The sequence below is a fragment of the Pleurodeles waltl genome, chromosome 5 (assembly GCF_031143425.1).
Source record: "Pleurodeles waltl isolate 20211129_DDA chromosome 5, aPleWal1.hap1.20221129, whole genome shotgun sequence".
In the NCBI taxonomy this organism is placed as follows: Eukaryota; Metazoa; Chordata; class Amphibia; order Caudata; family Salamandridae; genus Pleurodeles; species Pleurodeles waltl.
This window is the reverse complement of record NC_090444.1, coordinates 952,200,482-952,222,464: the sequence shown is the minus strand read 5'-3', so window position 1 is coordinate 952,222,464 and position 21,983 is coordinate 952,200,482. Positions and strand designations below refer to the sequence as shown.

Sequence of the window (21,983 nt, the reverse complement as noted above, 5' to 3'; positions counted from 1 at the left end):
TGAGGTAGATGTGGGTAGGGGCAGTCAACAGGAACATGTTGGGATTATTATTGCTTGCACACACTTGCACCACCAAGCTTCCCAGTGAGGGTTGGGGAGATAAAGGTGAAGGGTCACCCTGGGCAGGTTTGGCAGCTGACTTGTTGGAGCCACAAAAGGTTTGGCCCATGGCCCCAACAAAGTATCTGTAATGGCCATATTAAATGGTAGGAGGGGCCAAGTAGATGTCTGCCATGCTTGAAGAACTTCCCCAAGTGTACTGATCTTGATCTCCATGGTATGGAGCTGGAAGTCAAGGACTTTGGCTGTTTTACATGTAACCATGGTATTGGAAGTACTCTCCTCAGTGGTAGTGCCAGGAGGGTGAAAGGAGATTGGATTCAGGGGAGGTATCAAGGCCACTGGCCTCCAATAGGTTGTCACACCAACTCTCCTCCCCAACTTCATTGCCCTCATAGCAATCGTCTACAATCACTACATCTTTTTAGGAGACCTGAACTTGCACCTAGAAGACCCAGATGACACCAACTCGATGAGCATCATCGGCCTCTCACAGTTGGTCACTTCCCCCACACAAAGCAAAGGACCCCATTTTTTTCCACCAGTGACAAAGCCAAATTCGCCCACACCACTGAGGTAACCTGGACTGACCCCAATGTTGTCCACTTCACCATCGGCAGACAGTCTGAAGCCCCAACAAGACCCTCCTTTGACGCAACTGGGGCAAAATCATTAAACCCCTAGATCGCAGCCCTAAAAGAAACCAGACCCATCTCCATAAACACCCTCGAACTCTGCGTGAAAACTTCTCTAACTGGATCTCCTTAGCTGCAGACATCAATGCCCCCGAAAAGCACCACCCGCAACAAGCCCACCAAACAAGCCAGATGGTTCACCCCTGAACTTCTGACTCGCAAATGGCACTGCAGGAAACTAGAGATGCTGGCATTTCAACAAGACCCCTGCCAATCTTGACTCCTACAGGGCCGCCCTCAACAGCTACCACCAGCGACTCAGGGAGACCAAGAAAGGGGCACTCACCACCCGCGTCGAGTCAAGCACCAACCACGCCAAAGAACTTTTCAGTATCGTCAGAGAATTCTCCTGCCCCTCTGCCACTGAAAACTCAATCCACCGCTCCCAAGCCCTCTGCGACACGTTATTAGACTACTTTTACCACAAGATCGCCGACACCTACAACAGCTTCGATCACCTTCCCTCAGACCTCGACCACCCCACACCCAAACCAACTTCTCCCTCCCCCACTGGCTTTCTGACTGGGAGCAGCTCACCACCAAAGACCATCTCCATCGTGGCCTCCATCCACTCCTGATCCCCGCAGACACCTACCGCCTCTACAACTTAGGAAGAGAAATAATCAGAGTCCCCCTCACAGAAATCTTTAACACCTCCCATCTCCTTTGCCACCGTTGCCAACACTTGCAAGCACACCAAGGTAAAGACCCTCCTGAAGATACCATCTGCCAACCCCAACAAACTAAAAAATTACCGCCCCACACGCTCCTCCCACTCCCCACCAAAGTCCCAGAAAAGGCCATCAACTGCCAGCTCAAGGACTACCTTGAAGACAACAATCTGCTCAACCCATCTTAATCCTGCCTAATCACAGCACAGAGACTGTGCTCATCGCAGTTACTGACAATATCAGATGCCTCCTCAACCTAGGGGGGGGGTAACAGCTGCCCTCATCCTCCTCGACTGATCAGCAGCCTTCAAAACTACCACACGCTCATCACCAGACTCCACCGCATTGGCATCCACAACGCACTCAACTGGATCTCTGCCTTTTTCTCTGGCACACACAGAGAATCCTCCCACCACCCTTCGTCTCTGCACCCAAGACATTATCTGTGGCATTCCCAAGGGCTCCTCCCTCAGCCCCGCCCTCTTCAACACTTACATGACCCCTCTCGCAGACATCACACATACCCACAGACCCAACATCATCTCCTATGCCAACAACACCCAGCTTGTCCTATCCCTCACAGACGATGCAACACGGAACAACATGCAAAACCCCATGATGGACATTGCTTCCTGGATGAGGACCAACTGCCTCAAGCTCAACTCAGACAAAACAGAGGTCCTTGTCTGTGGGAACAAGCCTTCCTCCTGGGAGGACACGTGGTGGCCCACTGCCCTCAGCCCCCTCGCACCCACACAAGTCACGAATGCAACCTCCTAATTATCCTGGACATCCAACTGTCCATGAAGCAACAGATCAACACCGTCTCCTCTGCTTCCTTCCACATCCTCTGCTTGCTCCACAAGATCTTCCAATGGATACTCATCTCCACCAGGAAGGCAGTCACCTAGGCCCCCATCTCCAGCCAACTCGACTACAGCAACACACTATGCCGGAACACAAAACATCTTTTGAGGCGCCTCCAGACCATCCAGAATGCGGCAGCAAGACTCCTCCTCAACCTCCCCAGAAGAACTAGCATTACTCCTCACTTCAGTGCTCTCCACCTGCTCCCCATCCAGCACAGACACCTCTTCAAACTCCTCACGCAAGCATACAAAGCCCTCCACAACTCCAGGACCACCTACATCAACACCCGGCTCACCTTCCACTGACCGCCCAGAGAACTCCGCTCAGCTACCCATGCCCAGGCCCACGTCCCCTGCATCTGTTGAGACCGTTTCAGAGGTCATTCCTTCGCCCACACTGCCGCCAAGTCTTGGCACGATCTTTCCCTACCCCTGTGCATCTTCCCTTCTCCAAAGGACTTCAGAAAACAGCTCAAGGCGTGGCTCTTCGACCATCTTCACGAGCTGGACCAGGCACACAGCATCCCACCAGTGCCTGGATACAGGGCGATCCTCCCACCCACCACCCACCCAAGTGACAGGCCGCGCTCTATAAGATCTCTTTGATTGATTGATCGATTGCTAAGGGTGGCCAATCTCATCATCTGCATTCTACTAGTGATCAGAGTCCGCGCAGAACAGGGAAGGAAGGGTGTGCTGCTGTGGATGCTGAACAAGTGAAGAAAAAAAAGAGCCCCAAAGGCAGCTGGCCACAACTTCCATTGAGGTTGAACCAGCGACCTGACGTCTGAGAAGACAACTGGGGCCTCATCTTCCTGTGTCAACGGAGTATGAATCTGTGTTGATGGATGCAACAAGAACTGGCACTAGAGATGTGGTCGGGGTTGGAGCCGGAGGCTGTTTCTTTATGGGCTTGGTGGGTCCAATTGGTGCAGAGGGCGAACTCGCTGTTGGAACCCCAGGTGGAGACCCTCTTGGCTCCATGGAATCCAGAGGCGCACCAAAGGGAGTTGGTAATGATCAAAAGTTGGGATATGGCTCTCAAAACTATTTGATCTGGTTATGAGTGGCAGAGGGCCCCAAAAGCCTGGGTTGTACCACAATAAGTTGCAGGATTGAATCCAAAGTTGAATGACTTTGGGAGCGAGATCAAGATATATGGTGTTGTGCCCTTGCCTTCCCAGGGGACTGTGAGAGGTGGAAAGGGGCAGAGTCCTGCTTAGATTTCTTTTTTTTTTTTCTTCCATTCAACTAAGGACTTCGATCGAGAGGAAGAGCAAACCTGGAAAGACTCCAGAGACTTCTAGATCTCGGACGGGACCAGAACCGAAGGTTTGACTTGGACCAGTCTTATTGGGGAAGTCTTCCTGTGCTTGGCAATGTAGAGTTTCACCCGGTAGTCTCGCATAGCCTTTGGGTTCAATGATGCTCATTCACTTCAGGCCTCAGAGACGTGGCTCGACACCAGGTACCACAGGCAAATTTAATGCAGATCTATCACAGGCGTTTGTGAAAACTGTCCTTACAGGGCTTAAAGCCTCTTGCTTTGGGAGGCCACATGTCCCTTGCACATTTAAAAAAAAAAATTGATCAAGGTAAAGGTTTCAAAGAGACGAAAGGTAGCTCTGGTTCCTGTGTTTGGTGGCGTTGAAAGAAAGGTACTGACTTAAGGGGCAGGAGTGGTGCCCATATAGGCTCAGCACATCATTTCTGAAGCAGAACTTGTCAGTGCGGAGCTGCACGGTGCCACCTATCGGCATGAAGAGGTACTGCTGAAAGGTTTGCAGATCAGGTCTAACACTTGGGGAATATTCAAAAGGCGTGGAATCTGCAGCTATAAGTCTTTATCATAAACATATTCAAATAGGGAAAAATGGGCAAATTTTATTTACGTAAATGAATGTCTACCACCTCCTTCACTTTGGTGAAGACCAAAGGGATTGCCCTCAACCAAAAGAGGAGAGCCTTTCATGGACACTGGACACCCCGGTACATGAAAGTTTAAATACTCAAAAATATGACTTGGAGGGTATTTCCTCAAAGCATGTGTATAGACATATATAAAAAGACTAGAATCAAAAAATATTCTGAAAGATTAACAAGAACAATATGGAAACAATGATCTCACTTTTATGCCTACCACTTAGATATTTTAGATCTGAGCATCAAGCAAAAGCTATTATCTGAACACTATGTTTTTCAACACTGTGGTTCAAATGGGGATAGCTGACGTGAAATGTTTTAGTTTAAAGAGGCACTTGAGATATATGGAAAATGTCACTTACCCAGTGTACATCTGTTCGTGGCATTAGTCGCTGCTGATTCACATGCTGTGCACATCTCGCCATCTGGTGTTGGGCTCGGAGTGTTACAAGTTGTTTTTCTTCGAAGAAGTCTTTTTCGAGTCACAAGACCGAGGGACTCCTCCCATTTCGACTCCATTGCGCATGGGCGTCGACTCCATCTTAGATTGTTTTCCCCGCAGAGGGTGAGGTAGGAGTTGTGTATGCTAGTAATAGTGCCCATGCAATGGAGTGAATGCGTATGTACATAATGAAGTTTCAAGTAATATATTTACAAATGTACAAATGTTTAAGATCTACTTCTAAACGGCTACAGGCTCCCGGGGAGGAGGGTGGGCGCATGTGAATCTGCAGCGACTAATGCCACGAACAGATTTACACTGGGTAAGTGAAATTTTCCGTTCGGTGGCATGTGTAGCTGCAGATACACATGCTGTGCATAGACTAGTAAGCAGTTATCTCCCCAAAAGCGGTGGTTCAGCCTGTAGGTGTTGAAGTAGTTTGAAATAATGTTCTTAGTACAGCTTGACCTACTGTTGCTTGTTGTGCAGTTAACACATCTACACAGTAGTGCTTGGTAAATGTATGAGGCGTAGACCATGCTGCTGCCTTACATATTTCGTTCATTGGAATATTTCCTAGAAAGGCCATGGAAGCACCCTTCTTTCTGGTTGAGTGTGCCTTTGGTCTAATAGGCAGTTCTCTTTTAGCTTTAAGATAGCAGGTTTGAATGCACTTAACTATCCATCTAGCAATGCCTTGTTTTGAAATTGGATTTCCTGTATGAGGTTTTTGAAAGGCGATAAATAGTTGTTTTGTTTTTCGAATTAGTTTTGTTCTGTCAATGTAGTACATTAGTGCTCTTTTGATGTCTAATGTATGTAGTGCTCTTTCAGCTACAGAATCTGGCTGTGGGACGTACACTGGTAACTCTACCGTTTGATTCAAGTGGAACGGTGAGATTACTTTTGGTAAAAATTTAAGATTGGTCCGTAGAACAACTTTATTCTTGTGTATTTGAATAAATGGTTCTTGAATGGTAAATGCTTGAATTTCACTCACTCTTCTTAGAGATGTGATGGCAATTAAAAATGCTACTTTCCACGTTAAGTATTGCATTTCACAAGAGTGCATGGGCTCAAAAGGTGGACCCATGAGTCGTGTTAAGACAATGTTGAGGTTCCATTAAGGAACTGGTGGTGTTCTTGGTGGTATAATTCTCTTTAGGCCTTCCATAAACACTTTTATGACTGGTATCCTAAACAATGAAGTTGAGTGCGTAATTTGCAGGTAAGCTGAAATTGCCGTAAGATGTATTTTAATGGAAGAGAAAGCTAGTATAGATTTTTGCAAATGTAGTAAGTATCCTACTATTTCTTTTGCAGATGCGTGTAAAGGTTGAATTTGATTATTATGGCAGTAATAAACAAATCTTTTCCACTTATTTGCATAGCAGTGTCTAGTGGTAGGTTTTCTAGCTTGTTTTATGACCTCCATACATTCCTGTGTGAGGTCTAAGTGCCCGAATTCTAGGATTTCAGGTGCCAAATTGCTAGATTCAGCGATGCTGGATTTGGATGTCTGATCTGTTGTTTGTGTTGTGTTAACAGATCTGGTCTGTTTGGCAGTTTGACATGAGGTACTACTGATAGGTCTAGTAGTGTTGTGTACCAAGGTTGCCTTGCCCATGTTGGTGCTATTAGTATGAGTTTGAGTTTGTTTTGACTCAACTTGTTTACTAGATATGGAAGAAGTGGGAGAGGGGGAAAAGCGTACGCAAATATCCCTGACCAGTTCATCCATAGTGCATTGCCCTGAGACTGATGTTGTGGGTACCTGGATGCGAAGTTTTGGCATTTTGAGTTTTCTTTTGTTGCAAATAGATCTATTTGTGGCGTTCCCCACATTCTGAAGTAAGTGTTTAGTATTTGGGGGTGAATTTCCCATTCGTGGATCTGTTGGTGATCTCGAGAGAGATTGTCTGCTAACTGATTCTGAATCCCAGGAATAAATTGTGCTATTAGGCGAATGTGGTTGTGAATCGCCCAATGCCATATTTTTTGTGTTAGGAGACACAACTTTGTCGAATGTGTTCCTCCCTGTTTGTTTAGGTAATACATTGTTGTCATGTTGTCTGTTTTGACAAGAGTGTATTTGTGAGTTATTATGGGTTGAAATGCTTTGAGCGCTAGAAACACAGCTAACAGTTCTAAGTGGTTTATATGTGTAGGAAGTTGGCTCTGTATGCACTATTTCAAAGTAAGGAATAGTATGCACAGAGTCCAAGGGTTCCCCTTAGAGGTAAGATAGTGGCAAAAAGAGATAATACTAATGCTCTATTTTGTGGTAGTGTGGTCGAGCAGTAGGCTTATCAAAGGAGTAGTGTTAAGCATTTGTTGTACATACACAAAGGCAATAAATGAGGAACACACACTCAGAGACAAATCCAGCCAATAGGTTTTGTTATAGAAAATGAAAATGTCACTTACCCAGTGTACATCTGTTCGTGGCATCAGTCGCTGAGATTCACATGGTATGCATGAGCTCGCCATCTGGTGTTGGGTCGGAGTGTTACAAGTTGTTTTTCTTCGAAGAAGTGTTTTCGAGTCACGGGACCGAGTGACTCCTCCTTCTGTGCTCATTGCGCATGGGCGTCGACTCCATCTTCGATTGTTTTCCCCGCAGAGGGTGAGGTAGGAGTTGTACTATAGTAATGGTGCCCGCGCAATGAAAAATGTACGTATGTACCTATTAAAGGATTAAGTAATATATATACAAATGTACAAAATTGAAGGTAACTTCTGAACTGCTACAGGCTTCCGGGGAGGTGGGTGGGTCCATGTGAATCTCAGCGACTGATGCCACGAACAGATGTACACTGGGTAAGTGACATTTTCAGTTCGATGGCATCTGTCGCTGTAGATACACATGGTATGCATAGACTAGTAAGCAGTTAGTTCCCCATAAGCGGTGGTTTAGCCTGTAGGAGTAGAAGTTGTCTGAAATAGAGTTCTTAATACAGCTTGACCTACTGTAGCTTGTTGTGCGGATAGCACATCTATACAGTAGTGTTTGGTGAATGTGTGAGGCGTAGACCAAGTGGCTGCCTTACATATTTCCTGCATTGGGATGTTTCCTAAAAAGGCCATTGAAGCACCTTTTTTTCTTGTTGAATGTGCCCTGGGAGTAATGGGCAGTTGTCTTTTTGCTTTAAGGTAGCAGATTTGGATGCATTTAACTATCCATCTGGCTATACCTTGTTTTGATATTGGGTTACCTGCATGAGGTTTTTGGAATGCAATAAATAGCTGTTTAGTTTTTCTGATGTTCTTTGTTCTGTCAATGTAGTACATTAATGCTCTTTTGACATCTAATGTATGTAGTGCTCTTTCAGCCACAGAATCTGGCTGTGGGAAAAAAACTGGTAGTTCTACCGTTTGATTTAGATGGAATGGTGAAATAACTTTTGGTAAAATTTTTGGATTAGGTCGTAGGACGACCTTATTTTTATGTATTTGTATAAAAGGCTCTTGTGTTGTGAACGCTTGAATTTCACTTACTCTTCTTAGAGATGTAATGGCGATGAGAAAGGCAACTTTCCAGGTTAGGAATTGTATTCCGCAAGAGTGCATGGGTTCGAAAGGTGGGCCCATGAGTCTTGTTAGAACCACGTTTAGGTTCCATGAAGGAACAGGTGGTGTTCTTGGTGGTATAATTCTTTTAAGCCCTTCTATGAATGCTTTGATAACTGGTATCCTATACAAGGAAGTTGAATAGGTAGTTTGCAGGTATGCAGATATTGCTGCAAGGTGTATTTTAATAGAAGAGAAGGCTAGCTTTGCTTTTTGTAAATGGAGCAAGTAATTTACTATATGTTTTGGAGTTGCGTCTAGTGGTTGTATCTGATTATGATGGCAGTACCAAACAAATCTTTTCCACTTACTTGCGTAGCAGTGTCTAGTGGATGGCCTTCTGGCCTGCTTTATGACTTCCATACACTCTTGGCTAAGTTGTAAGTGTCCGAATTCTAGGATTTCAGGAGCCAGATTGCTAGATTCAGCGATGCTGGGTCCGGGTGTCTGATCTGTTGGTTGTGTTGCGTTAACAGATCTGGTTTGTTGGGCAGTTTGATGTGTGGTACTACAGACAGATCTAGCAGTGTTGTGTACCAGGGTTGTCTTGCCCACGTTGGTGCTATTAAAATGAGTTTGAGTTTGTTTTGACTCAATTTGTTTACTAGGTAAGGAAGGAGAGGGAGAGGAGGAAAAGCGTAAGCAAATATTCCTGACCAGTTCATCCATAGGGCATTGCCTTGGGATTGCTTGTGTGGGTATCTGGACGCGAAGTTTTGGCATTTTGCGTTCTCTTTTGTTGCAAATAAGTCTATTTGTGGTGTGGTGTTCAGAATCTGTGGGTGGATTTCCCATTCGTGGACTTGCTGGTGATCTCGAGAGAGATTGTCTGCCAGCTGATTCTGGATCCCCGGAATAAACTGTGCTATTAGACCAATTTGATGGTGGATTGCCCACTTCCATATTTTTTGAGCTAACAAGCTTAACTGCGTTGAATGCGTTCCTCCTTGTTTGTTTAGATAATACATCGTTGTCATGTTGTCTGTTTTGACAAGGATGTATTTGGGGGTTATGATTGGTTGGAAAGCTTTTAGTGCTTGAAAAACTGCTAATAATTCTAGATGATTTATATGCAGTTTTGTTTGATGTATGTTCCATTGTCCTCTTATGTTGTGTTGATTGAGATGTGCTCCCCACCCTGTCATGGAAGAATCTGTTGTTATTACGTACTGTGGCACTGGGTCTTGGAAAGGCCGCCCTATGTTTAAATTTATACTGTTCCACCATAGAAGCGAGAGGTAAGTTTGGCGGTCTAGCAACACCAGATCTAGAAGGTGACCCTGTGCTTGAGACCACTGTGAGGCTAGGCACTGTTGTAAGGGCCTCATGTGCAGTCTTGCGTTTGGGACAATGGCTATGCATGAGGACATCATGCCTAGGAGCTGTAGTATTGTTCTTGCTTGTATTGTTTGGTTTGGAGACATGTGTTGAATGACTCTGTTGAAATTGTGGATCCTTTGTGGAGTTGGCGTTGCTACTCCTTTTGTCGTGTCTATTATGGCTCCTAGATATTGCTGTACTTTGCTTGGCAGTATGTTTGATTTTGCAAAGTTGACGGTGAACCCTAGTTTGTAGAGGGTTTGTATGACTTGATTTGTGTGGTTTGAGCATTGTGTGAGCGAACTGGTTTTGATGAGCCAGTCGTCTAGATACGGGAACACATGTATTTGCTGCCTTCTGATGTGTGCAGCGACTACTGCTAGGCATTTTGTGAATACTCTTGGAGCGGTTGTTAAACCAAAAGGCAATACTTTGAATTGGTAATGTATTCCTTTGAATACAAACCTTAGATATTTCCTGTGTGATTGATGTATTGGTATATGGAAATATGCGTCCTTGAGGTCTAGGGTTGTCATGTAGTTGTGTTTTTTGAGCAATGGTAACACTTCTTGTAGTGTGACCATGTGAAAGTGGTCTGATTTGATGAATGTGTTTACTACTCTGAGGTCTAGAATTGGTCTCAGTGTTTCGTCCTTTTTTGGTATCAAGAAGTACAGTGAATAAACTCCTGTGTTTATTTGTGTGATTGGTACTAATTCTATTGCATTTTTTTGCAGTAGTGCTTGAACTTCTATCTCTAGAAGCTGTGAATGGTATTTTGATAAATTTTGTGATTTTGGTGGTATGTCTGGGGGGAATTGCAGGAATTCTATGCAATAACCATGTTGGATAATTGCTAGGACCCATGTGTCTGTAGTTATTTTGTCCCATGCTTCGTAATATTGACGTATCCTCCCCCCCACTGGTGTTGTGTGGGAGGGGTGAGTGACGTGTGAGTCACTGCTTGTTGGTAGTGGTTTTGGGGCTTTGAAATCTTCCTCTATTCCTAGGGAATTGCCCCCCTCTATACTGGCCCCGAAAACCTCCCCTGTACTGTCCCTGGTAGGTGGGCGGTGCGGACTGTGAGGTGCTAGCTTGTGTGGCCTGACCCCGAAACCCTCCTCTAAAAGGTGTTTTGCGGAAGGTGTTATAAGATCCTCTGCTCTGCGGGGAGTAGAGTGCGCCCATGGCCTTGGCAGTGTCAGTGTCCTTCTTGAGCTTTTCTATGGCTGTGTCGACCTCCGGACCGAACAGAAGTTTTTCGTTGACTGGCATGTTAAGCACTGCCTGCTGAATTTCTGGCTTGAATCCAGACGTTCTGAGCCATGCGTGCCTACGGATGGTAACCGACGTATTAATGGTCCTTGCGGCTGTGTCTGCTGCATCCATGGAGGAGCGTATTTGATTGTTGGAAATGTTTTGACCCTCCTCAACAACCGGTTTTGCTCTTTTTTGCAGATCTTTTGGGAGATGTTCAATGAGATGCTGCATCTCATTCCAGTGGGCTCTGTCGTATCGCGCTAGCAGCGCTTGTGAATTTGCGATGCGCCACTGGTTTGCTGCTTGGACAGCAACCCTCTTCCCGGCTGCATCGAACTTCCTGCTTTCTTTATCTGGGGGAGGTGCATCCCCAGAAGTGTGTGAATTTGCCCGTTTTCTGGCAGCCCCTACCACCACAGAATCTGGTGGCAGCTGAGAGGTGATGAATACAGGGTCCGTAGGAGGCGCCTTATACTTTTTGTCCACCCTAGGCGTCACTGCCCTACTTTTAACTGGCTCCTTGAAAATGTCCTTTGCATGGCGTAGCATGCCTGGGAGCATCGGCAGGCTTTGGTAGGAGCTGTGGGTTGAAGAGAGGGTGTTAAATAAAAAATCATCCTCTACTTGTTCCGAGTGTAGTTCCACATTATGGAATAGTGCTGCTCTAGCCACCACTTGTGAGTAGGCTGTGCTGTCTTCCGGTGGTGATGGCCTACTTGGGTATGTGTCTGGGCTGTTATCAGACACTGGTGCGTCGTACAAGTCCCACGCATCCTGATCTTGGTCATCGTGGCTCATGGCGGTGTGAGCTGGCGAATGGGACGGGGTGTAAGTTGGCGAAGCCGGAGTTACAGGTGGAGGCGAGGGAGGAGGTGTTACCTTTTGTGCTGTTTGTTGCTGAGGAGTAAACTGAAGCGTTCTCTTTCGTTTGACAGGTGGAAGGGTACTGATCTTCCCAGTCCCCTGCTGAATAAAGATACGCTTTTGCGTGTGATCCACGTCAGTGGATTGCAGTTCTTGTTCAAATCTATGTTTCTTCATTTGTGAAGACATAGAATGCTCTTCAGTATAGGAGCCTGAAACAGGGTCTGATGTCGCTTTTTTCGGCTCCGAAAACCCTGTTGATTGTTTTTTCGGCTCCGAGGTAACCTTCCTCTTTTTCTGTGCCGAAAATTCTTGGCCTCTATGGTCTTCGGCGCCACTGTCTTGGCGTAGATCCGTGTCGACACCGAACTCTCGGTGTCGATGCTTCTGTTTAGCACTCTCTCGGTCCCGAGGAGGCTGCGTGCCGGTGTCTCGACCGAAGTCGGACGATCTCGACACTGAATGGGCCTTTTTCGGTGCCGATTGTTGGTCACCGAGAATTTGGGTGGAGCCATGGCCGGTTGGCAGTGGCGTCCCCTGGGCCTTCTTTCCTTTTTTAAGTTCTGATCTCGACGTCTTACTCACAGTTTTTGTAGAGTCTAGCTCGTCGGAGTCTGAATCCTGGATGGAAAAGGATTCCTCCTGTTCCTCTTCTGTCTCGAACTGTCGACGCTCCTTTGGCGTGGACGCCATCTGCAGTCTTCTCGCTCGACGGTCGCGCAGAGTTTTTCGGGACCGGAACGCCCGACAGGCCTCACAGGATTCTTCGCTGTGCTCGGGTGACAGGCACAGGTTACAGACCGAGTGTAGGTCCGTATAAGGATATTTGTTGTGGCATTCGGGGCAGAATCGAAACGGGGTCCGTTCCATCGGCGTTGTTCTCCACGCGGTCGGGCCGACTAGGCCCCGACGGGGTGCCGAAATCTACCCCGAAGGGCACCGAAGCGCTTCGATGTTCAACGCGTCGTCGTATGTGTCTATCTCGAACCAGATCGCAACGATACCGTCGAAAATCTTCCGTTTTCAGCTATCTTTCCGTTCCGAAACTCGGAGCGACAGGAACACGTCCGAACCCGATGGCGGAAAGAAAACAATCGAAGATGGAGTCGACGCCCATGCGCAATGAGCACAGAAGGAGGAGTCACTCGGTCCCGTGACTCGAAAACACTTCTTCGAAGAAAAACAACTTGTAACACTCCGACCCAACACCAGATGGCGAGCTCATGCATACCATGTGTATCTACAGCGACAGATGCCATCGAACATATATTTTCTTAGTTTATTTTAAGAACCACAAGTTCAAATTCTACATGTAATATCTCATTTGAAAGGTATTGCAGGTAAGTGCTTTAGGAACTTTGAATAATCACAGTAGCATATATACTTTTCACATAAAACACAAATAGCTGTTTTAAAAGTGGACACTGCAATTTTCACAGTTCCTGGGGGAGGTAAAGTATTGTTATTTTTTAGCAGGTAAGTAAATCACTTACAGGTCACAGTTTTGGGTCCAAGGTAGCCCACCGTTGGGGGTTCATAGCAACCCCAAAGTTACCACACCAGCAGCTCAGGGCCGGTCAGGTGCAGAGGTCAAAGAGGTGCCCAAAACACATAGGCTTCAATGGAGAGAAGGGGGTGCCCCGGTTCCAGTCTGCCAGCAGGTAAGTACCCGCGTCTTCGGAGGGCAGACCAGGGGGGGTTTTGTAGGGCACCGGGGGGGGGACACAAGTCCACACAGAAAGTACACCCTTAGCGGCACTGGGGCGGCCGGGTGCAGTGCAGAAACAAGCGTTGGGTTTCCAATGTAAATCAATGGGAGACCAAGGGGTCTCTTCTTCGATGCAGGCAGGCAAGGGGGGGGCTCCTCGGGGTAGCCACCACCTAGGCAAGGGAGAGGGCCTCCTAGGGGTCACTCCTGCACGGAGGTTCCGATCCTTCAGGTGCTGGGGGGTGCAGGGTCTTTTCCAGCCGTCGGGATTTTAGAGTCAGGCAGTCGCGGTCAGGGGGAGCCTGGGGATTCCCTCTGCAGGCGTCGCTGTGGGGACTCAGGGGGGACAACTTTGGTTACTCACAGTCTCGGAGTCGCCGGAGGGTCCTCCCTGAGGTATTGGATCTCCACCAGTCGAGTCGGGGTCGCCGGGTGCAGTGTTGCAAGTCTCACGCTTCTTGCGGGGATTGCAGGGGTCTTTAAATCTGCTCCTCTGAAACAAAGTTGCAGTCTTTTTGGAGCAGGTCCGCTGTCCTCTGGAGTTTCTTGTTCCTCTTGAAGCAGGGCAGTCCTCTGAGGATTCAGAGGTCGCTGGTCCTTGAGAAAGCGTCGCTGGAGCAGGTTTCTTTAGAAGGCAGGAGACAGGCCAGTAGGACTGGGGCCAAAGCAGTTGGTGTCTTCTTTCTTCTTCTGCAGGGGTTTTCAGCTCAGCAGTCTTCTTCGTCAGTAAGTTGCAGGAATCTAAATTCTTAGGTTCAGGGGAGCCCTTAAATACTAAATTTTAGGGCGTGTTTAGGTCTGGGGGGTTAGTAGCCAATGGCTACTAGCCCTGAGGGTGGGTACACCCTCTTTGTGCCTCCTCCCAAGGGGAGGGGGTCACATTCCTATCCCTATTGGGGGAATCCTCCATCTGCAAGATGGAGGATTTCTAAAAGTTAGAGTCACTTCAGCTCAGGACACCTTAGGGGCTGTCCTGACTGGCCAGTGACTCCTCCTTGTTATTCTCATTATTTCCTCCGGCTTTGCCGCCAAAAGTGGGGCCGTGGCCGGAGGGGGCGGGCAACTCCACTAGCTGGAGTGCCCTGCGGTGCTGGAACAAAGGGGTGAGCCTTTGAGGCTCACCGCCAGGTGTTACAGCTCCTGCCTGGGGGAGGTGTTAGCATCTCCACCCAGTGCAGGCTTTGTTACTGGCCTCAGAGTGACAAAGGCACTCTCCCCATGGGGCCAGCAACATGTCTCGAGTGTGGCAGGCTGCTAGAACCAGTCAGCCTACACAGGTAGTTGGTTAAGGTTTCAGGGGGCACCTCTAAGGTGCCCTCTGGGGTGTACTTTACAATAAAATGTACACAGGCATCAGTGTGTATTTATTGTGCTGAGAAGTTTGATACCAAACTCCCCAGTTTTCAGTGTAGCCATTATGGTGCTGTGGAGTTTGTGTTTGACAGACTCCCAGACCATATACTCTTATGGCTACCCTGCACTTACAATGTCTAAGGTGTTGCTTAGACACTGTAGGGGCACAGTGCTCATGCACTGGTGCCCTCACCTATGGTATAGTGCACCCTGCCTTAGGGCTGTAAGGCCTGCTAGAGGGGTGACTTATCTATACTGCATAGGCAGTGTGAGGTTGGCATGGCACCCTGAGGGGAGTGCCATGTCGACTTACTCGTTTTGTTCTCACCAGCACACACAAGCTGGCAAGCAGTGTGTCTGTGCAGAGTGAGGGGTCCCCAGGGTGGCATAAGCTATGCTGCAGTCCTTAGAGACCTTCCCTGGCATCAGGGCCCTTGGTACCAGGGGTACCAGTTACAAGGGACTTACCTGGAGGCCAGGGTGTGCCAATTGTGTAAAACAAAAGTACAGGTTAGTGAAAGAACACTGGTGCTGGGGCCTGGTTAGCAGGCCTCAGCACACTTTCAATTCAAAACATAGCATCAGCAAAGGCAAAAAGTCAGGGGGTAACCATGCCAAGGAGGTATTTCCTTACAATATGAAACTGTCTTTGCTGAATGTCTCATTGTCCTTGGATGCTGTGCTGATTGAGGTGTGCTCCCCACCCTGTCATGGATGCATCTGTCGTTATTACGTATTGTGGCACTGGGTCTTGAAAAGGCCGCCCTTGGTTTAAATTTATACTGGTCCACCATTGAAGCGAGATGTATGTTTGGCGGTCTATCAACACCAGATCTAGAAGTTGACCCTGTGCCTGTGACCACTGTGATGCTAGGCACTGTTGTAAGGGCCGCATGTGCAACCTTGCGTTTGGGACAATGGCTATGCATGAGGACATCATGCCTAGGAGTTTCATTACTAATTTGACCTGTATCTTTTGGTTTGGATACATGGCTTGTATTACATTGTGGAATGTTTGGACTCTTTGTGGACTTGGAGTGGCAATTCCTTTTACTGTGTTGATTGTTGCTCCTAGGTATTGCTGTGTTTGACACGGCAGAAGGTGTGACTTTGAGTAATTGATTGAGAAACCTAGTTTGTGTAGGGTTTCTATGACATAATTTGTGTGTTGTGAACACTGTATTTGCGTGTTAGTTTTGATTAACCAATCGTCTAGGTACGGGAACACATGTATTTGCTGCCTTCTGATATGTGCAGCTACTACTGCTAGACATTTTGTAAAAACTCTTGGCGCAGTCGTTATTCCGAATGGCAACACTTTGAATTGGTAATGTATCCCTTGGAATACAAACCTTAGATACTTTCTGTGTGAAGGATGTATTGGTATATTGAAATATGCATCCTTTAGATCCAGTGTTGTCATGTAGTCTTGTTGTTTGAGCAGTGGGATTACTTCTTGTAATGTAACCATGTGAAAGTGGTCTGACTTGATGTATGTATTTAATATTCTGAGATCTACAGGGAGTGCAGAATTATTAGGCAAATTAGTATTTTGACCACATCATCCTCTTTATGCATGTTGTCTTACTCCAAGCTGTATAGGCTCGAAAGCCTACTACCAATTAAGCATATTAGGTGATGTGCATCTCTGTAATGAGAAGGGGTGTGGTCTAATGACATCAACACCCTATATCAGGTGTGCATAATTATTAGGCAACTTCCTTTCCTTTGGCAAAATGGGTCAAAAGAAGGACTCGACAGGCTCAGAAAAGTCAAAAATAGTGAGATATCTTGCAGAGGGATGCAGCACTCTTAAAATTGCAAAGCTTCTGAAGCGTGATCATCGAACAATCAAGCGTTTCATTCAAAATAGTCAACAGGGTCGCAAGAAGCGTGTGGAAAAACCAAGGCGCAAAATAACTGCCCATGAACTGAGAAAAGTCAAGCGTGCAGCTGCCACGATGCCACTTGCCACCAGTTTGGCCATATTTCAGAGCTGCAACATCACTGGAGTGCCCAAAAGCACAAGGTGTGCAATACTCAGAGACATGGCCAAGGTAAGAAAGGCTGAAAGACGACCACCACTGAACAAGACACACAAGCTGAAACGTCAAGACTGGGCCAAGAAATATCTCAAGACTGATTTTTCTAAGGTTTTATGGACTGATGAAATGAGAGTGAGTCTTGATGGGCTAGATGGATGGGCCCGTGGCTGGATTGGTAAAGGGCAGAGAGCTCCAGTCCGACTCAGACGCCAGCAAGGTGGAGGTGGAGTACTGGTTTGGGCTGGTATCATCAAAGATGAGCTTGTGGGGCCTTTTCGGGTTGAGGATGGAGTCAAGCTCAACTCCCAGTCCTACTGCCAGTTCCTGGAAGACACCTTCTTCAAGCAGTGGTACAGGAAGAAGTCTGCATCCTTCAAGAAAAACATGATTTTCATGCAGGACAATGCTCCATCACACGCGTCCAAGTACTCCACAGCATGGCTGGCAAGAAAGGGTATAAAAGAAGGAAATCTAATGACATGGCCTCCTTGTTCACCTGATCTGAACCCCATTGAGAACCTGTGGTCCATCATCAAATGTGAGATTTACAAGGAGGGAAAACAGTACACCTCTCTGAACAGTGTCTGGGAGGCTGTGGTTGCTGCTGCACGCAATGTTGATGGTGAACAGATCAAAACACTGACAGAATCCATGGATGGCAGGCTTTTGAGTGTCCTTGCAAAGAAAGGTGGCTATATTGGTCACTGATTTGTTTTTGTTTTGTTTTTGAATGTCAGAAATGTATATTTGTGAATGTTGAAATGTTATATTGGTTTCACTGGTAATAATAAATAATTGAAATGGGTATATATTTGTTTTTTGTTAAGTTGCCTAATAATTATGCACAGTAATAGTCACCTGCACACACAGATATCCCCCTAACATAGCTAAAACTAAAAACAAACTAAAAACTACTTCCAAAAATATTCAGCTTTGATATTAATGAGTTTTTTGGGTTCATTGAGAACATGGTTGTTGTTCAATAATAAAATTAATCCTCAAAAATACAACTTGCCTAATAATTCTGCACTCCCTGTAGTATAGGTCTTAGAGTTTTGTCTTTCTTGGGTATCAGAAAGTACAGTGAGTAAACTCCTGTGTTTAGTTCCTGTTTTGGTACTAATTCTATTGCCTCTTTTTGGAGCAATGCTTGAACTTCTAATCCTAGAAGATTTATATGTTGTTTTGACATACTGTGTGTTTTTGGTGGGACTGTTGGAGGGAATTTGCGAAATTCTATGCAATAACCATGCTGGATAATTGCTAGTACCCAAGTATCTGTTGTTATCTCCTCCCAATGTTTGTAAAATTGGCTTAGTATCCCCCCCACAGGTGTTATGTAATGGGGATGTGTGACTTGTAAGTCACTGCTTATTTTGAGGACTTTTGGGGCTTTGGAATTTTCCTCTATTTTTTGGGAATTGTCCCCCTCTATATTGCCCCCGAAAACTTCCCCGCTGATATTGGCTTTGGTAAGTGGGCCTTGTTTGTGATGTTGTGGTTTCTGTAGGTTGTCCTCAAAACCCTCCCCTAAAAGGTGTTTTGCGAAATGTGCCTCTGCTCTGCGGGGAGTAGAGTGCGCCCATGGCTTTTGCTGTATCAGTGTCTTTTTTGAGTTTATCAATAGCAGTGTCGACTTCCGGCCCAAACAACTGCTGTTCATTAAAAGGCATATTTAGCACGGCTTGTTGAATTTCCGGCTTGAAACCTGACGTGCGTAGCCATGCGTTCCTTCTTATTGTTATTGCAGTATTTACTGTCCTTGCAGCCGTATCTGCTGCATCCATTGAAGACCGTATCTGATTATTAGAGATACTTTGTCCTTCTTCTACCACTTGTTGTGCTCTTTTTTGGAACCCCTTGGGTAAGTGTTCTATCAAATGTTGCATCTCATCCCAGTGAGCTCTATCATATCTTGCCAAAAGTGTTTGTGAATTGGCAATGCACCATTGGTTTGCTGCTTGTGCTGCAGCCCTTTTGCCCGCAGCATCAAATTTGCGACTCTCTTTGTCTGGAGGTGGTGCGTCCCCCGAGGTATGAGAGTTTGCTCTCTTACGAGCTGCCCCGACAACTACTGAGTCTGGTGTTAACTGGGTTGTAATATAAACAGGATCTGTTGGCGGTGGCTTGTACTTTTTCTCCACCCTTGGAGTTATGGCTCGGCCTTTAACAGGATCCTGAAAGATTTGTTTTGAATGTTTTAGCATTCCTGGGAGCATAGGTAGTCTTTGGTATTGGCTATGAGTGGAGGATAGCGTGTTAAACAAAAAGTCATCCTCAATTGGTTCGGAATGCAAGGTGACGTTATGGAAAGCAGCTGCCCTTGCGATCACCTGTGTGTAAGATGTACTGTTCTCAGGAGGGGACGGCCTGGCAGGGTACGAGTCTGGGCTGTTGTCCGATACTGGAGCATCGTAAAGGTCCCATGCATCGGGATCATCTTGACTCATGGCAGTATGAGTCGGGGAGTGCATCAGTGGAGGAGTTGCTACTGGTGATGTGTGCAAAGATGGTGGTGGAGACGGTGGTGGAGTTGTTTTCTTTGCCACCTTTGCTTGTGGCTCCTTGTCCTTTTTTTGAAAGGCAAGTTTTCTTTTTATTTTAATTGGGGGAAGAGTGGTTATCCTAACTGTGTTTTGATGAATGTGGAGCCTTCTTTGAGTATAGTCTGGCTCTACAGCTTGAAGTTCCTCTCCAAGTCTATGTTTTTGCATTTGGGAGGACAATCCCTGTTCCTCTGTATAGGAACCTGTTTTCGGCTCCGAGGCTGGATGTTTCGGAACCAAAACTTTTTCGGACGTCTTTTTAGGCTCCGAAGAAACCTTTACAATTTTCGGCGTGGAGGTTTCTCGGTGCCGAATTTGTTCGGTGCCGCTGTCACGGTGCCGAAATTTCTCGGAGCTGATGTCTCGGGTCCGAGATTGCTGTGTGGCGGTATCTCGACCGGAGTTGGATGACTTCGACACCAGCGTGCCCTTTTTCGGTGCCTTGGCTCGGTCACCTATTTTTTGGGTTAAGCCATGGCCTGTTGGCGGTGGCGTCCCCTGGGCTTTTGTTGACTTCTCATGAGCCTTATGTTTCGATGTCTTACTCACGGTTTTCAGCATTTCTTCCACCTCGAGCTCTTCCGAGTCCGACTCTTGGATAGAGAAAGCTTCCTCTTCTTCCTCGAAAAGCTCTTGTCCTGTCGGCGTCAACGCCATCTGCAATCTTCTGGCTCTTCGGTCTCTTAACGTCTTTCTGGACCGAAACGCTCGACAGGCCTCACAAGTATCTTCCTTGTGCTCTGGGGACAAGCACAAGTTACAGACAAGATGCTGATCCGTATACGGATACTTGTTATGGCATTTTGGACAGAAGCGGAACGGGGTCCGTTCCATCAGCCTTGAAGTTGCACGTGGCCGGGCCGACCAGGCCCCGACGGGGAATCGAAAAAACCCCGAAGGGCCACCTGAGCTAATCAAAATTCGGTGTCTATCTGTTGTAACTAACCCAATACCGAACGCAAACAGTACCGACGTTTTTTCCGAGATTCTAACTAACTTTCCGACCCGAAACACGGAGCGAAAAGGAACACGTCCGAACCCGATGGCGGAAAAAAAACAATCTAAGATGGAGTCGACGCCCATGCGCAATGGAGTCAAAATGGGAGGAGTCCCTCGGTCTCGTGACTCGAAAAAGACTTCTTCGAAGAAAAACAACTTGTAACACTCCGAGCCCAACACCAGATGGCGGGATGTGCACAGCATGTGTATCTGCAGCTACACATGCCATCGAACATATATATATATATATATATATTTTTTTTAAATGACTGATTCAGGTCTTTAACACAGTACTCCTATTATGTTGGTATTGTTTCTTAGCATTTTAAGAAAGTATACAAATATGCTGTATGCTGCTTTTGGAATGGCACATACTTACACCATCATCTATTTGTATTAGTACAAAGTTCAAGTTGACAAACAGAAGTGTTCAGCAGTAACGTTTAATTACATATATGGGGCAACCCTCTGATTAAAACTCTTTATTGGTAATGATAGACAAAATGATTTGAAAGTCTTACCCATCTGGCACTGGTACATGTTTCTGGGACTCTGGTTGTGGTCCGAAAAAGGGATGAAATTAGCCACTACACTCATCATGCTGTGAGGAAAAAGTTCTTGGTGGGTGGTAGTTCCTGGTACAATATCTCCTTCGAAGATAGCAATGTTCATGAAAACCTACATGGAAAACACCACCATTTGATGAATTTCAGCGTTTTTTTTTTTTTTTAATTCATGAAAAAAAGTCTACTTTTGCAATAGATACTCCAAAACTTCTTTTTTTATATGTTCATGACAAATTATAGTCAGTCAAGATGTAGCAATGTTCAGTCAGAGTCTCCCTTCCAGTTAGTACTTAAATCATAACTTCAAGCGACAATGATTTGTTTGAAATACAAGTTTATGCTGCTCATTTTTCTGTTTTATACTGGTTTAATTATAGAATCTGAGTTTTTATGAAGATTTCATAAACATATGTAGAACAATTCTGTTGCATGTTCCTTTTGTCCTCCCTCACCCTCTCTCAAAAACACACACACAAACAGGTTTTACAGAAACACTCATATGTATCTCATACTGTGGTTGACGAATCATTCAGTCCATTGAACTACTGTTCATTTACCTGGAGTGGTGCAGAGGAACCTTTAGTATCTGTAGTGGAGGCCTCCTCCAATTTATCTATTTTGTGGAATCAACGCTTCTGAGTCAGTCTCTACCACTCTCCCTCACACAGTCTATGACATAAGTGAGACTGCATTGTCACTGGGCCACCACACTGCACGCACTGAGGATCAGGTAAGGCAGCTCTGCGTATCCACAGAAGTGGGGTACTGTTTATATCATGAAAAGCGTGGGAATGCTTGGAGACACAAATTTTGTGTAGTCCTGCAGTTTTTGGAACTTTGTCATACAGAAATATGTCATTTCTACCCAAGTTTTAGGTTTGCATGGCTCTGGTGTGATGCAAATCGAAATGAGATCCACCCAAGTCACACCACCCTGGACTCCCTGGATGTCTTGATTTCAGAAATTTCTGGGTTTGGTAGATATCCCTATGGGTCAGTGAAGCCTGGACCCAAATACTGCAGCTACCCAAAAAGGGCCTTTTCTCATGCTGAAAATGTGATATCTCCTTACATTTTTTATGGCCTTTCCTG

The 21,983-nt window shown here is 46.1% G+C and overlaps 1 protein-coding gene across 1 annotated transcript in view; it reads right to left on the bottom strand.

The window, feature by feature from the left end:
* Positions 1-21,983, bottom strand: part of POLR1B (RNA polymerase I subunit B) — a 294,522-nt gene that overhangs the window by 52,553 nt on the left and 219,986 nt on the right. The window contains exon 12 of the mRNA XM_069235071.1: positions 20,847-21,003. Within this exon, the coding sequence (XP_069091172.1) occupies positions 20,847-21,003 (157 nt within the window). The remainder of the gene's footprint in view (positions 1-20,846; positions 21,004-21,983) is intronic.